This window comes from Episyrphus balteatus, chromosome 3, assembly GCF_945859705.1.
Source record: "Episyrphus balteatus chromosome 3, idEpiBalt1.1, whole genome shotgun sequence".
Taxonomy (NCBI): Eukaryota; Metazoa; Arthropoda; class Insecta; order Diptera; family Syrphidae; genus Episyrphus; species Episyrphus balteatus.
This window is the reverse complement of record NC_079136.1, coordinates 30,488,290-30,504,128: the sequence shown is the minus strand read 5'-3', so window position 1 is coordinate 30,504,128 and position 15,839 is coordinate 30,488,290. Positions and strand designations below refer to the sequence as shown.

At 29.7% G+C, this 15,839-nt stretch overlaps 1 protein-coding gene across 1 annotated transcript; it reads left to right on the top strand.

Annotated features, from left to right (window-relative positions):
- Positions 1–7,744: 7,744 nt before the first annotated feature.
- Positions 7,745–13,678, top strand: LOC129913571 (pheromone-binding protein-related protein 6-like). The gene is made up of 4 exons (XM_055992316.1): positions 7,745–8,010; positions 8,195–8,270; positions 13,135–13,391; positions 13,509–13,678. Exons 1-4 carry the CDS (start codon positions 7,927–7,929, stop codon positions 13,524–13,526), a joined length of 435 nt encoding a protein of 144 aa, XP_055848291.1. The 5' UTR covers positions 7,745–7,926; the 3' UTR covers positions 13,527–13,678.
- Positions 13,679–15,839: the final 2,161 nt, after the last annotated feature.

Here is a 15,839-nt window from a genome sequence, read left to right as displayed (position 1 = left end):
TACTCATTGTACAATACTTTTATTGTACACAATTTTTGAGTTTAATAAGTTAAGTTAGTTAAAGAGCTATCAAAAACTAAATCTTCAACTCAAATAATCACAACTTGAAGTATGGTATCTTCTTAAATTGTATTGTATACCTACCTTTAATTCCAATGAGTACATTGAACCAACAAACGTGCTTTTAAGTACACTCATTTTATGCATTTAATAGTGATGTACAATGAAAACATTCTTATTTCATACTTACACACTGTGGTAAATAGTAGATTTTATTAATAGAGTACAGACGTTTATGTACGTAGTACAGTATTAATAATCGTAGTACATATTTTTAGGAATTCAATATAGATTTAGTACCAGCTTTTATACACAGGCTTCTATGTACCTACTCAAATAAAACTAAGTCTTTTTTGTAGGCAACTACTTTGTCAGCTATCATGTACTGATTAAATTTAAAAAAGTACAAAAACTTCATGAAGTAAAAAAAGTTACTAAAAAAGCTTAAATGCTTTCTTGGAGTAAAAGAATTCCTCGAAGTAAGAAATTTTTTCTTCAGTTCCATTGAAGATAAGACTTTAAAAAATTAAAAGTCTTCATGAAGTTAAAGAACTCCCCGAAGTAAAAATTGTGACTTAAGTGTCTTAAAATAAGTAATTGAAGAAGAGACCTTATAAAATGTTTGGTCTTCATGGAGAAAGCGGACTTAAAGAAGTACAAATTGTGACTTCAGTGACCAAAAAGTACTCATTGAATATGAGATTTTACGAAATTAAAAGTCCGCAGAACTCCACGATATAAAAACTGTGACTTCAGTGCCTAAAAAGTACTCATTGAAGATGAGATTTTACAAAATTAAAATTCCACAGAACTCCACGATAAAAAAATTCTGACTTCAGTTAAAAGTACTCATTCAAGATGGTTCTTTACGAAATTAAAAGTTCACAGAAATACACGATATAAAAATTGTGACTTCAGTGCCTTAAAAGTACTCATTCAAGATTGTTCTTTACGAAATTTAAAGTTCACAAAAATACACCATATAAAAATTGTGACTTCAGTACCTAAAATGTACATATTGAATATGATACTTTACGAAATTAAAAATACTTTACGAAATTAAAAATCCACAGAAAACCACGATATAAAAACTGTGACTTCAGTACCTAAAAAGTCCCTACTCATTGAAGATGAGATTTTACAAAATTAAAATTAAACAGAACTCCACGATAAAAAAAAATTGTGACTTTAGTGCCTTAAAAGTACCAATTCAAGATTGTTCTTTACGAAATTAAAAGTTCACAAAAATACACCATATAAAAATTGTGACTTCAGTGCCTAAAATGTACTCATTGAATATGATACTTTATGAAATTAAAAATCCACAGAAAACCACGATTTAAAAACGGTTTTTTCAGTGCTTAAAAAGTACTCATTGAAGAAGAGACTTTGCGAAGTTAAAAGTCTGCAGAAACAAATATAAAATATAAAAATTCTGACTCCAGTGCTTCAGTGCCTAAAATGTACTCATTGAATATGATACTTACGAAATTAAAAATCCACAGAAAACCACGATATAAAAATGGTTTTTTCAGTGATTTAAAAGTTCTCATTGAAGAAGAGACTTTGCAGAATAATCATATTTAACAACAAAAACAAAACCGACTTCCATGATTCAAAACGGGGTTTTATGGTTTTTCTAATAGTTCCTATGGCTTAAACTGAATGGGACCACATTGCAGCCACTAGCTTTCCAATACAAAAAGAATTATCAAAATTGATTCACTCTGCCTAAAGTTATGTGGTAACAAACATAAAAAAAAATACAGACGAATTGAATACCTCCTCCTTTTTGGAAGTCGGTAAAAAATATAAAATATAAAAATTCTGACTCCAGTGTCTAAAAGGAACTTATTGAAAGAGGACTTTATGGTTTCATAATTTGGAATCCTATTAGTCCTCGTTTCACAACATGAACATTGTTTACGTATATAAATCAGTTTTTTTTTTTTTCAGTTTTATGAAGTTGAAAATTTCTGTAATTTTACCTTGCTAACTGCTCAAATATTTATAACCCATATAATTCACTACTTCGGAGAATACTTGTTTTTTCTTTTCATTTTCTGGCAATTTCAATTTTTGAGATGTGCCCTTTTTGAAATTGCATGTTAAATTAAAACTCGTTAAAGAATCTCTCTCCTTATTGAGTTACTAAAATATTATCTTAATTTTATATACTCAAATAACCATAGGCGGATCCCCAGAACTTAAAGTTCATACTTAAAGGAAATCAAACTATAAGAGTTTTAAAAATATATGAATAATAACAGAAAGAACTTGAGTGAAACTCTTGTCTATTTCTGGCTGAAAATGCGAATTTTGTTGATTGTTGCATCCCTTTCCCATGAAAAGCTCCACCTCACAAATAAATAAACGGCTATTTGTTGGGTACACACGAATTTTTTTTTCGATTTAAAAAAAAAGTGAATTTTCAAAGTGATTTTGGTGAAAAATTTTGATATGGACATCGAATGACATTGAATGATATAAAAAAAATAATTGTAGGTATATGCAACTCTATTTCTCCTCAAAAGCGACCCTTATACTTATAGATTTTTATAAATATTATTTTATTGAGAAAATTTCTCCAGGGATACCTTTAAAAATATGTAAAAAAAATAGTGTTCCAAATTTCAAAAGAATCGGTGCAGTAGTTTTGAAGTCATGAGGAGCACCGGCGTTGAAAACATTAGTTGTGGGGATAACGATTTAAAGTTTTGAACTCTGGACTAAAAGACTAAAACGTTCCTAAGGGAAGTATTAAAATACTCATAACTTGGTCAATTTGGCTCCAAGAGACCTACAATTTGAACACAATATTCTTGAGGTATAAAACAATTTAACCCCTTGTAGCCCCATGTGACATTTCTGTAATAAACCGAAAAAGATTGCATAAAAGCTCTACAAACTATTTTTTTTTTCTTTTGAAGCTTCTAATATTTTAATCTTTAAGTATTGCTTTATCGAAATAGTACTTCAAATTTCTAATAAATAGCACCAATAGTTTTTAATTGACAGTTAATGTTGAAAGTTGGGCTTTTTTTGAAAATAAGCAAATTTGTGTAAAAACAACGAAATTCAGAAAAAAAAAATAGTTTTTGTTAGTAAACCCCACGGTATTTTATTTTTGGATTTTAGGAAAGTTCCTAAAAATTAATATTAGATAGTTTTTTGCTTGAATTTTTGCATTTTTATATAAAAATAAATTATTTGAACTTTTTTTTTACTCCCATACGTGTTTTATTAAAGATAAAGGCCAATCGATTGACTTATTAATTTTTAAATTAACGACCTTGGGTTACAAAAGGTTAATGCAAATAAAAAAAAAAACAAAACTGGGTTTCCCGGCAAAAAAGTATGATTCAGTTTTTTTTGTTATTCTTAGGAACTTTAATATTTATTAGAATGAAGTCTTTAGTATTTGACTAAAAACTACTAGGTCATTAACTAATGGTATAATTATGTCCATAATATTGCAAAATTTTATACAAAATCAATTAAAAAACGTAAACATTTTTTTTTTCAAAATTTCATCTTTAAAACTTAATTTCTCAAAAACTATTTGGTGAAACAACTTAAGTCAAAAAATTAAATAAAGAATAGATTACTAACTTTAATATAGCACAGAATTGTACGTGCATTTTCTGATTTTTTATATTTTTTTTCTTCCGGATAATCCAGGAGTAAGAGGGTTAGCACTTAAGTGGCTTTTACTGTAACAAGAAAATGAAAATTTTTCCTTCCGAATAACTTTTTGGTCATTTGGTACCTATTTGATGTGGGAAATGTGCCTAAATATTTTTGGCCAGGTTTTAGACCACTGTGGGTCGTTAAAATTTTCTGCTTGTTAGTCAGTCGTATGGTACTTCACTTTATTTCTAACTGTTATTGCTGTTTTTTTTTTGCCAATCCGTCCGTTGTGCCCCCCCCCAGAAAAAAATCCTGGATCCGCCCCTGCAAATAACCATCTTTTTGAACGATTTACTGAGGTTCAAGAATAGTTTTTTTGTAGAAAATATCACTGAAATCATACCTTTCTTATTAAAAAATAATACATATAAACTTTAAAATAGCTTTACTAATACACCAACTCCGCGAGCGAGACAATTAAAAAGACACAAAACAAATGTATAATCATCCCGCAAATAATGCGGCCAACAAAATCATTCGCTCCCAGTATGAGAACTTTTAGCCAACTCACCTCATCATGATCTCCTCACCATATAAAAAAGGTGGCTGGCAAATTACTATATGTTGACGGTTTTGCAGGCCGCCCGTGTCCACCTTCGCAATCAACTTGCTGATAAGTAATTACAGACCAGAGCTTGATATGCACTGTCACGCCCCATCAAATCTGTCATGCAATGAAAACATCCATAATAATTAGTGGATTTAATATTGTTTTTGTTTTTAGTAGATTGAACACGCTGCAATTTAAAATAAAATGAAGGTAACTGTAGTATCTCTCCACAAACCTATATAATACTCCCACATACATATAAATGATATAGGATACACAATTGTATGTATGTAATAAATGTATGCCAAAAGCCACACAATCCAATTGAGAAGCGCGCAGATTGAAGGGAGGAGAGGATTGTTAAAATGTTGAAGAAGGAGTATAGGTAAATCGAATTTAAGTAGAAGAGGGCGCATTTCAATTCAGCCATTCAGGCTTCATTCGAATTGTTACATTTTTGGGCGCATTCAGTTGAATACAGAATGGAAAATTCCGAACATATTTGGAGGAAATCAGGCTGCTGCTGCTGCTGGAATGCTATGTAAATCAATTATTTAATTTTCCGCCTGAATGCACGATAGCTTCATAATAATTACAAGAGTACATTTTGGTGTCTATTGTTGTGGTAAAAGCCAGCTTGATGTTTGAACCGTATACCTACATAACGTATGTTTTATGTGAAAATGCATTTTATTCGTGCGCATTGTTGCTATTAGGTTGCCATGGGTTAAAGCTTATCTGTTTGTGTGAAGTTTTTTAAACACATATTTATATTTTCAGAATTTTCTGATTAAAAATGGAAGTTTAAGCTTGTTTTTATATCAATCCTCAAATGTTTTTTTTTTCATATTTCGATGATATTGTCATCTCAATTGGAGCCGGTGATTCGCAAAAAATAAATAATCGTATCATTAAAAAAGGTTCCTTAAAGTTAATTTGGTTTTACTATATCATCAGCAGTACAAAAAAAAATTTCCATAAAAAAATACATATTTTTCATTTCCACGAAATGTTACACATACGCCACAGTGACCCATTTAAATCCTACATTTTAATAAAAAAAAAGGTATTTGACGTTTCGTAACCCACAATCTTTTGTGGTTACATATATTTATTATAATTATAATAATAATAAATAATAAGGGCATTCCATCAATAAAACAAAAGAGCTGAGCAGCAAACTTGATTCTTTTATTAAAGAGAATAACAAGAGTTACTTTAAAGATATTTTCATTTTCATTTCAATCGAAGATTTTGTGATTCGTTAATTTGCCTTAGGCTCTATACCGCTGTGCCGATATATAATGATTATATCAAGTGTCTTCAAATTGCCAACTCTGCAACATTGAAAAAGTTTGAGTTCGAGATTTGACCTACTGCTTTGTCGGTGTACCTAATGTTCCGATCCGACAGCTGCAGCAATTCTGGGCTTTTTACTACTTGTCTCTGCGGGATTTAATTGGCCTCTATTAATTTTACCCTGGCTTTTTAAAGGTCCATTTTTGCGTGCCTGCTGCCTCTTCTCCACCTTTTTCTTTGCATATGATAAGAAATCGACCGTAACATTTTTAACCCTTTCTACTGAATGGTCATTCAAAGTAAATCTTCCTAGTCCCTTAGCTTTTATATTCAAGAAGAGGTTAAAAGTGCGCGTTCTTATGCCTTTCACCGTGTCTTTGCATCGTTTGCCATTTGTTTGTCTTGTGTGAAGTGATACAAAGGTCCACTTTGCACACTCTTGTCTTTTCCCGTGCCGACTCAGCTAGAGGAATCTACCAAAATGCGTCATACAGATCAACATTTCTTATAAAATGTTTTTCTGACTGACGATGACAACTTGGAAAATTCTCTACATGAGGAAATGGAAAGGCGTCATTTTTCGGTACCCTATTAAGTTTCTTAGAACCAATTGAAGCGATTTTTTTCCGGCTCAGGCACCAAAACCACAGGAGAATTACAGGCGCTTTCAATTTCTTCAATGACGTCCATTGCCAACATTAATGCAGAATTTTCTGAATGGCCAGCGACACAGTATAGCTTCGGTGCTTAGTATGGGAATAGGATGGAATCTCGTTAAACTGGTTCTTGTGAAATTACAAAATATCCCTACTTTGCAACAGTATTTTTCTTCCTCCGCCCATAATAACACGGTGTAACACTCAAAATATACGCGGGCGGAGACCTATCACGTTTTGTAGAGCTAGTCGTACTGATTACGAAACGGTATTTAAAAAGTCCCTAACACCCCCAAAATCTGTAGTTAGGGGCAAAATGTCTATGTCTTCTAGTTTTTGAGAAAATGGGTAAAAATTTGACGAAGCTAGATTTTTTTCAATGGGTGAAGGTAAAAAAAAAACCGTTTTTTGCCCCTAACTCCAGATTTGGGGGGTGTTAGGGACTTTTTAGATACCGTTTCGTAATCAGTGCTAGCTCTACAAAACGTGATAGGTCTCCACCCGCGTATATTTTAAAACCTCATTTTTGTAACACCGTGTAATTAATCAAAATATTTTTTATTTCATACCCCATTTTGCTGCAAATTAATTAACAGTTCCAAGTTTAATAAAAACTCAATTTCTTACTTTTATTTCAGAGCTACATCCTGAAAAAAATTTGTAAAGTATGATTTTTAAGTATGATATGAAAAATATTGCAATTTGAACTCAACAAAACATTGTTTTTCAGAACGTGTGAAATGGCCCTAATGAAATGACAGATTCGTATGCCAATTCAATCGCCAAATCCAACTACGATCCTTCTTCTTACCTACAAATAATGTGTGTACATAATTCTCGTTATTTTTGATATTTTTTATCAAAGTTGTTTTTTTAAATATTCTAAATGATATAAAAAATCAATGTGCCCACAAAAACTAAATTATGTATTATTTTCCTAGTTACGAGAACTCCAATTAGTGTGGCGGCTTAGCATTAAAAAACATCTCAATCACTGATGAATTTTTGTATAGACGTTTCATATACCAAAGAAAAAAATAATAAAATATGCCCATCAAAATATTTTGGGTTATATTTGGGTGTTTTTTTTTGTAGGGTAAAAGGACACTTTTGAAATGGTACCATTGCATATTTTGTTGCTAAGCCGCCTCAATAAATAAGTTTCCATTTAATTGAATAACAAACATTTTAATTAAATAGAAACGGATAGATTCAAAGAAGCCACATAAGGCGGTTATCATCTGTCGTCGTATTTCTCGTTCTACTTACTACCTATTTCTATTGTTTTATATAATTAAGTACCTCATTTGAAATTATAACCTATCATCAAATGTTAATTGAATATACTTGACCTGCCTTTTTTACGATTGTAACCAAAGTTCTGAGCGTGTGTGTCGCGTCTACCTCTGCAATTAATGATTTTATTTATATTTTTTCAAAACAACTGCAACGAGTATATAAACTAACAATTGAATGCAATTTTCTGCATTTTCCATAAATTTTTTAGAATTCAATAAAAAATAAAAACAGAAACAAAAAAATATAAAAAGCAATTAAGCGAGAAAAAAAAGAGCTGAAACCCCGGAAAATACATATTTGCTAAGATTCACTTCCGTTGAGTGCGGAAAAAAGGAAACTGAAATAGAAAATAATAAAAAAAAAAAAAAAACTATGAAAATATTTATTCCGTTTTTTGTTTTAATTTGTGGATTTTGTGGTTTTGTCCTGGGACAGCAGCCACGGCGTGACGATGAGGTGAGTGGCAATGTTGTACAAATGACAGTTTTAAGTTTTTTTTATTTTTTATCTGCAACTTTTCCCCTTGATGATGTTGAATTCAAATTTTTTTTTTTTTATATTTTTTGTTTTATTTCTGAAAACGAACATTGTGATTTCAATTTAATTATTTTTTGTTTGCATTTTTTTTATAAATTATTAGTGGCCGCCAAAGGGTATTTTGGCCATGATAAAACCAATTACAGAGAGTTGTGTTAAAAAAACTGGCGTCACACAAGGTAAGGAGTTCATGTTATTATATTATATATAGAGTATTCAATTTTTAGTTTATTTAATAATTTAAATTTTTTTTCGACGTGTGGATTTTTAAACAAAATATTTTCATTTTTGTTTCTGAATTTCTTTGATTTATTATAAAAAAACTTGAAAAGAGCAAAATATCATCTTATAGAGCTATATTTTTGCTAGTGAGTTTTAAAAAGGTTATGAAAACACTTAATACCAGTAAAATTAGTTTATTCAATTAATATCCTTCTATTGCATATAGGTAGGAATAACATAATTTTTTCTCTAGATACGATGAAAACTAGTGAAATTTGCTTTCAACATGCATAGGTATTTTTGAAAAAGTTTGACACATTTCATTTGATTTTTTTTACACAGCAGGTGTTTATGAATAAAACATTTCATTTGTTAAAATATTAAATCTACGAAAATTGCATTACAGTGGCCTAAAATTATAAAACAAATAACACTTCCTAGCTAAATATTTCATGTAATAAAAAATTAGACTTTATATTAATATTCTTACAGTGAATATAATAAAATTAAAAATTTTTTTAAATCCATATGTTTTTGTTAAAAAAAAAGAAACAAAATTAGTATTTTTTAATTTTGTTGACCTCTTTTTGTAAAATAATTTATATAAATAGTATAATACAGTGTAATATTTAAGCTTAAGAATGAGACTTTATTTTTATCTGTAGGTTTTGTGGAAAAAAAAGTTATAACTTTACTCATTATATTAATTTTTTTATATGAAAAGCTTATAGATAAATTATTATACTATTAAAAAGCTTGATATTTATCCTAAAAAATAAATTGAGTTTAACCCATTTCCGCAACGCTCGCCGAATACATGGAGTATGAATCAATTTTATTTGAGTATTTTTATGAAGAAATTAACCAAATAAAGAAACAAAATGCTTCCATGAGTAATACCCAAAAAAAAACATTCTTAGTAAGCATAAAATATCAAAATATAATGTATAACTTATTACAAATTTTGTTATTTTGTGAAAACCAGAAGCTTTTCACATTACCTCTAATTAGACCAAAAACAGATAGTGTCCAAAATTTCAAGTTTCTAAGTCAACTGGAACTGGTAGCCACCGGAAATGGGTTAAGTCTTTACGCTGGATAAAAAGTATAAATTTGGTTTATTAAAAACAATCCTTTTTCTAGAAAAAAAAAACTGAAAAATCTAACTTTACTTTTTTCGATCACCTTTAAATCCATTTTTTATATATAACATTCTATAGTTAATTTTATACTTATTTTATAGCATTTTAAAGTCCACGTTTTGATATGGCAAGCTACAATAAATTTTATATCACCGGAAAGCTTATAATTTCAGCTTTAATTATTCTCATCAAATATATTAATACGATATCTACAAAAATTACAATTTTTTTAAAATAAACCATGTCAAAATTTCAAACTTAGATAATTTTTAAGTTTTTCAATTATTGTGTATTGTAGTACATGAATATCTTTTTACCGTTATCTCAGGGTTGTGAATGTAAAATTAATTGAAATTTTCTACAAATATAGTCCTACAAAGTTACTATTTATATGTCCCATTGGTTTGAAACACTCAGAAAAATTCCTTAATGTAAAAAAAAAACATTCAAAAATACCCCTAACAAATAGGTGTTTTCCAAAAAATTCAAATTTCAAAACGCAACGCCTTAGAAAAAAATCGGTATAATGCGCCTAATTTTTTTTTTTTTTTTACTTTTTAATGGCATCTATCAAATTGTCAAAATAACATATGGGGCATTTCACGTGAAACCAGCAGCGAAAAATGTGGTGGGTCGTCAAATTTGTTCATATTTGGTATATGTATTCCTCAATCGAATTAAAAAATACATCTGGAAGGATTTTGAATTTTAAGCCTTGATAGCGGAGTTATGGGCTTCTAAAGTTTTGGAAAACTCTGGGAAGAGTTTATTTGAAAAATTTATATAAATTAAACGAAGGGGTAACAAAATTATTTTAATGATGGATTATACGCAAAATTAGACGTGCTTTTCAAATATGAAATCTAAACCGGAAATAGATTTATTTTTTCGACAGAAAACCGGAAGTTGGCACTTCAAATCCAAATTTAAGAAACTTCGACCATTTTGATATTTTTTTAAATAGTCTTAAAATAAAGCTTATACAATTTAGAAACTACATGCCAAGTTTCAGAGTGGGATATCAAGCCGTTTAGAAGATACATAGGTTTTAGTGAGGGGTCTTCGTGCATGTAAAACCGGAAGTACCCAGTTTTCTCTGCTCTGACCCAGCAGTTTGTACCACCCCCAAATTTTTTTTGCCCATTCGATAGAGCATTGGCTGAATATCATTATCCTGATTTTTCGCACTCGCGAAATTCACCTTTCAGCCGCCATCTTGGATTTTAGTTTTTGTTGAATATCTCGATTTCTATTTATCCTACATAAAAGTTGTGTATGCAAGAAACGTAGGAAATTCAATTTCGCGTCTTTATGTTAAGGGAACTTTTTCGATATTCCTAATATTAAAAAAGTTGCAAGCCAAAAAAGAAAAAAAAAACGAAAAAAATGACAATTTTAAAGTTTTGAGCACTTTTTATCAAAATTATGAAAAAAGGTCCTGAATTTTCTCTTGTAACATAAATCTCTTAAATACTTACTAATCATTTAAAATTCAATATTTGTTAAAAAAAAAAAATAAGAAAAAAGTAAAGATAAAAACACAAACAAAAAAGAGCATTTTTTAACAAAAAAAGTTTAATAACGTTTGTGTTTATAGCGTTACAAAAAAAAGTTGTATAGGAGAGTTGTAGAGAATTTTAAGGAATAATCTTTCCTCGGAAGGTTTTTTCATAATTTTGATAAAAAGTGCTCAAAACTTTAAAATTGTCATTTTTTTCGTTTTTTTTTTCTTTTTTGGCTTGCAACTTTTTTAATATTAGGAATATCGAAAAAGTTCCCTTAACATAAAGACGCGAAATTGAATTTCCTACGTTTCTTGCATACACAACTTTTATGTAGGATAAATAGAAATCGAGATATTCAACAAAAACTAAAATCCAAGATGGCGGCTGAAAGGTGAATTTCGCGAGTGCGAAAAATCAGGATAATGATATTCAGCCAATGCTCTATCGAATGGGCAAAAAAAATTTGGGGGTGGTACAAACTGCTGGGTCAGAGCAGAGAAAACTGGGTACTTCCGGTTTTACATGCACGAAGACCCCTCACTAAAACCTATGTATCTTCTAAACGGCTTGATATCCCACTCTGAAACTTGGCATGTAGTTTCTAAATTGTATAAGCTTTATTTTAAGACTATTTAAAAAAATATCAAAATGGTCGAAGTTTCTTAAATTTGGATTTGAAGTGCCAACTTCCGGTTTTCTGTCGAAAAAATAAATCTATTTCCGGTTTAGATTTCATATTTGAAAAGCACGTCTAATTTTGCGTATAATCCATCATTAAAATAATTTTGTTACCCCTTCGTTTAATTTATATAAATTTTTCAAATAAACTCTTCCCAGAGTTTTCCAAAACTTTAGAAGCCCATAACTCCGCTATCAAGGCTTAAAATTCAAAATCCTTCCAGATGTATTTTTTAATTCGATTAAGGAATACATATACCAAATATGAACAAATTTGACGACCCACCACATTTTTAGCTGCTGGTTTCACGTGAAATGCCCCATATAATAACCACTTTGTCAAAGGTCTACCACATATTTTCATAAAAAAAAAAAAACTTTCATAACTTAGTAGTTAAATTTTTAGTTTTTTTTTCAATACCCTTGTTAACCTTAAACTAAAATTATTCATAGATTAAAAACAGTTCAACTCTCTACAGCTTACGATTTAGAAAATAGGTTTTTTTTGCTATAGCGTTTTAACCCTATTTACCCTATTAAATTTTTAAATTTGGAAAAACCATTTCTAAGTGCTCACTTCAAAATCAAATAAGATATCAACAATTTGTATATCTATTACAGTTTAGGCTGTGCGTTGTTATATAAATCATCAATTTTTACTGTCGCTTTTTCATTTCATCGTGTTACAAATCACTACGATACTGAAGAAGTTTTCACTTCACAAATAACTTTCTGGTAACCACCCATTCTAGGTCAGTCTTGGAGGGATGAAATTCCAGAAAGATAATTTGTTCCACATTTTTAGACGGAATGAACTGAACTATTGTGTTGACAGACTAGATTTTAGTATCGACTTCGTCTTCTGGGATAATAACGAAGAAAAAATAATACAAATTATTTTTATTTTATGTGGGCGAAAAGCTTTGGAGTTGAGGTCACTTGAACTTTAAAATTGAATTGTCTTCTGTGATAGCCGGGCAGCCGTTAAATCTCTTGATTCCGTCTCTACCAACTCAATACCTGCAGTTCAGATTCACTTTCCATAATCTACAATTAAGCAGAGAATTTACCAACTAATTCGTTTTTATTTTATTTTGTTGAAATATCCACTTTACTTAAAAATCCAGTTTAAGGAATTCTTCCTAATAAAATTTCTAATAACACTTTTTCATGGTCTCTGTACGTACAATATAACATCTCCGCAATAATTTAACTCAACTTCTTCTGACTAATTCTCCATTTAATCCACAAAAGCGAAGCCGACACAAACCTAATCACTTAATCGAACTTCAAATAACCTTTTAGTATTTTCTTCTTGGTTTTTTTTTTGTCTCCTTTTCCCATTATAACGTGTTTCCGCATTAAAACCCTTTTCCTTTTCTGCATAGTATAAAATCACCCAACACCATCACCACCGCACCACAAGTTTAACCGAAACCATTTTAGTAATGTCCTAAGCTATAAATCATCATTTCACATCAAATTCAATCTTGCAGAAGCAATTAGGGAATTTAGCGATGGCGAAATTCACGAGGACGAAGCCCTTAAATGCTACATGAATTGCATATTCCATGAATTTGAGGTTGTCGACGAGAACGGCGATGTACACTTGGAAACCCTTTTCCGTAGCGTTCCGGACAGTATACGCGAGGTCCTGCTTAATATGTCAAAGAACTGTATTCACCCGGAGGGCGATACTCTATGCCATAAGGCATGGTGGTTCCATCAATGTTGGAAAAAGGCAGATCCGGTGGTAAGTAGAAAACCATGATACCACTTTCACACGCAATTTACTTCAATGGCTTTTCAATTTCCTTTTCTTTTTCGTTCTATTTAATATTTTTTTTTCTTCTATTTTTTTCTTCAACAGCATTATTTTCTACCTTAAAAGACTGGGAGCGCAATTATGCTGACGAACATTAACGTTGACAACGGACCTGATACATATTTAGATACTTTTTTTTTAATATTGTGTGATTCTGATTTTTATTTACATTTTAATTTTTATTAAAGCATGAAAGCAAAATGAACAAAAAAAAATATATCAACTGTTGCTCTTGGTTGTCAACAGATTTAAATAAAAAAAAAAAATATCGAAACTTATTTAAAAGGATCCAACGCTAATGCACAATAAATTGAAACTTCGTAAGAGAGAAAAAAAAATAACTTCTCTTGTCGTTGGTTGTCGTTGCAGAATTTTGAATTACCATATCCGCGCTTGTTCTATATTTTACAGTTTTAGCCTTAGGGTATGTTCATACTGGAAACAAGGAGAAATTATTATCAATGGTTAAGTGCAGGATTTTAAAAGTTGCAGAAAAAAATGGAATAACTTGGCATTTCGTAATCGAATTGTAGTTTTTAGTCAAATATCATAAGAATAGTTACTGTTTTTCTACAACTCGACTACGGTAAAGTTAAAAAGATGGTTTTGTATTTACCCGTATCTTTGTTGATATGTACCATCATAACTTCTAAACTACTTATTCTAAATTAAGACATGAAATATTGTTTCAAGCGTGTTTTGTATCCACTGGTTATAGGCTATTAGACTTTGCATTAAATTGAATATGCTCTAAAGGCCCGGGTTTTACCATAAACCAAAAAAAAAAAATTGTCATGTCTCATTTAAAAAAAAAAAATACCAGTACCTACAAAAAAAAAAGAAAAACTCTAAAATACATTGCCAAGACAATAATTATGATCCAAGATATCACTTTACAAAATTTCGCCAAGTGTTTATGAAGAAAGGCCCTATTCTTTGTTAGTAATATTAGTGAAACAATTACCATCCCACTTTACTGCTTCATTGTAAATCTTCTCACCTGTGGAGTTCAACCAAATTAGAAATTTAAAAAAAGAGGTTTTCTGTAAAGTCGGTTTACTTACGATAATTTTATGTGATAACGTCGTAAAACAGGTTGTGTGGTATTGTTTAAAATGAGTCAATTGAAGAGTTTATTTATTTCAAACAATCATAATTTACAAGAAAAAGCTAAAAAAAAATTACCATTTTTTCTTTTCTCAATATATTAATTTTTTTATTTTAAAAGCTTACAAAAAAAATTTTACCATTAAAAAGCCAAATATTTCTTGTAAAGAATAAAACCATTTTTAAATTTTTACAATGCCCAAAAAGTATTAAAATAATTTATTTAAAACAATCATTTCTTACGAAAAAAAGTGAAAAAATCACTTCCATCACCCAAAAAACCATTTTTTTGATATAACAACCTATAAGAAATTTTATATCATGTGAAAGCTCATTATTTCACCTATCAAATGACTTTTCAATCTTATTTCTGCAATGCCTAGAAAAAAAGTTAGAATTTTTTAAAGCCAACCATGTCGAAATTCCACATCCCACACTGGTGACTGTTCATGATTAACAGATCTCCACAGGTGTTTTGAGGTATTTTTTAACATTGTGAAGCTTGTAATAAATGTATAGTTATGTGTATATCAAATGAAAGATAATATCGTCAGGATGCTTAATAAAGTTGAATCAAATCTGTATCTGCTCTAGATCAAAAGATAGAACCTGTTGAAAAATAGAACTTTATTTTACCCTTATCTCAAAATTGTGTTTACGAAATTGATTGAAATTTTGCACAGATATAGTCCTGTCTATCTACAATATAAATTTCATTCATTTATTTGTTGAAGAAAAAAAGGTAAAAATAAAAACGGTTAAAAACGGTCAAAAAACTTTGGAAAAAAAAATTGTTTTTCCCGTTATTCGGTCAAAAATCATTTTAAAATACCAATTTTTTGCACATGCATGCGCATGCACAGAGGAGTATTCGACCTCAAAATCCGGTCAAAAATATTTGTAATGTTTTTCTTATTAGAATTGGCCTAAAGTATTGTTTTATATCTTATAATGTATTAAAAAGTCACACTGAAAAAAATTTTCGGGTTAGTTAAAAAAAAAAAATTTAATTAAGTAATTTTTTTTTCAATTTTATTTAATTCATATTATTAATTTTTACATGAAATTTTTAAATATTGTTAGTATTTCAGGTTAAAGAAAACAAAAATTTGAAAATAAGTAGTTTTTTAAGCAACAAAAGCCAATTTTACTAAAAATACCTCGAGACTAAAAAACGCCATTAAAAAAAAAGGTGGAAATATGTGGAAATTTTTTTTATGTGCATGAGATGACAAAGATGTACAGACAATTATATAAGACAAATTTTTG

Excerpts from the sequence above, each read along its gene's own strand:
- LOC129913571 (XM_055992316.1), top strand. The coding sequence starts at position 7,927 with ATGAAAATATTTATTCCGTTTTTTGTTTTAATTTGTGGATTTTGTGGT. Across the intron at positions 8,011-8,194 it reads AGCCACGGCGTGACGATGAG|TGGCCGCCAAAGGGTATTTT; the intron begins GTGAGTGGCAAT and ends ATAAATTATTAG. Across the intron at positions 8,271-13,134 it reads AAAAACTGGCGTCACACAAG|AAGCAATTAGGGAATTTAGC; the intron begins GTAAGGAGTTCA and ends TCAATCTTGCAG.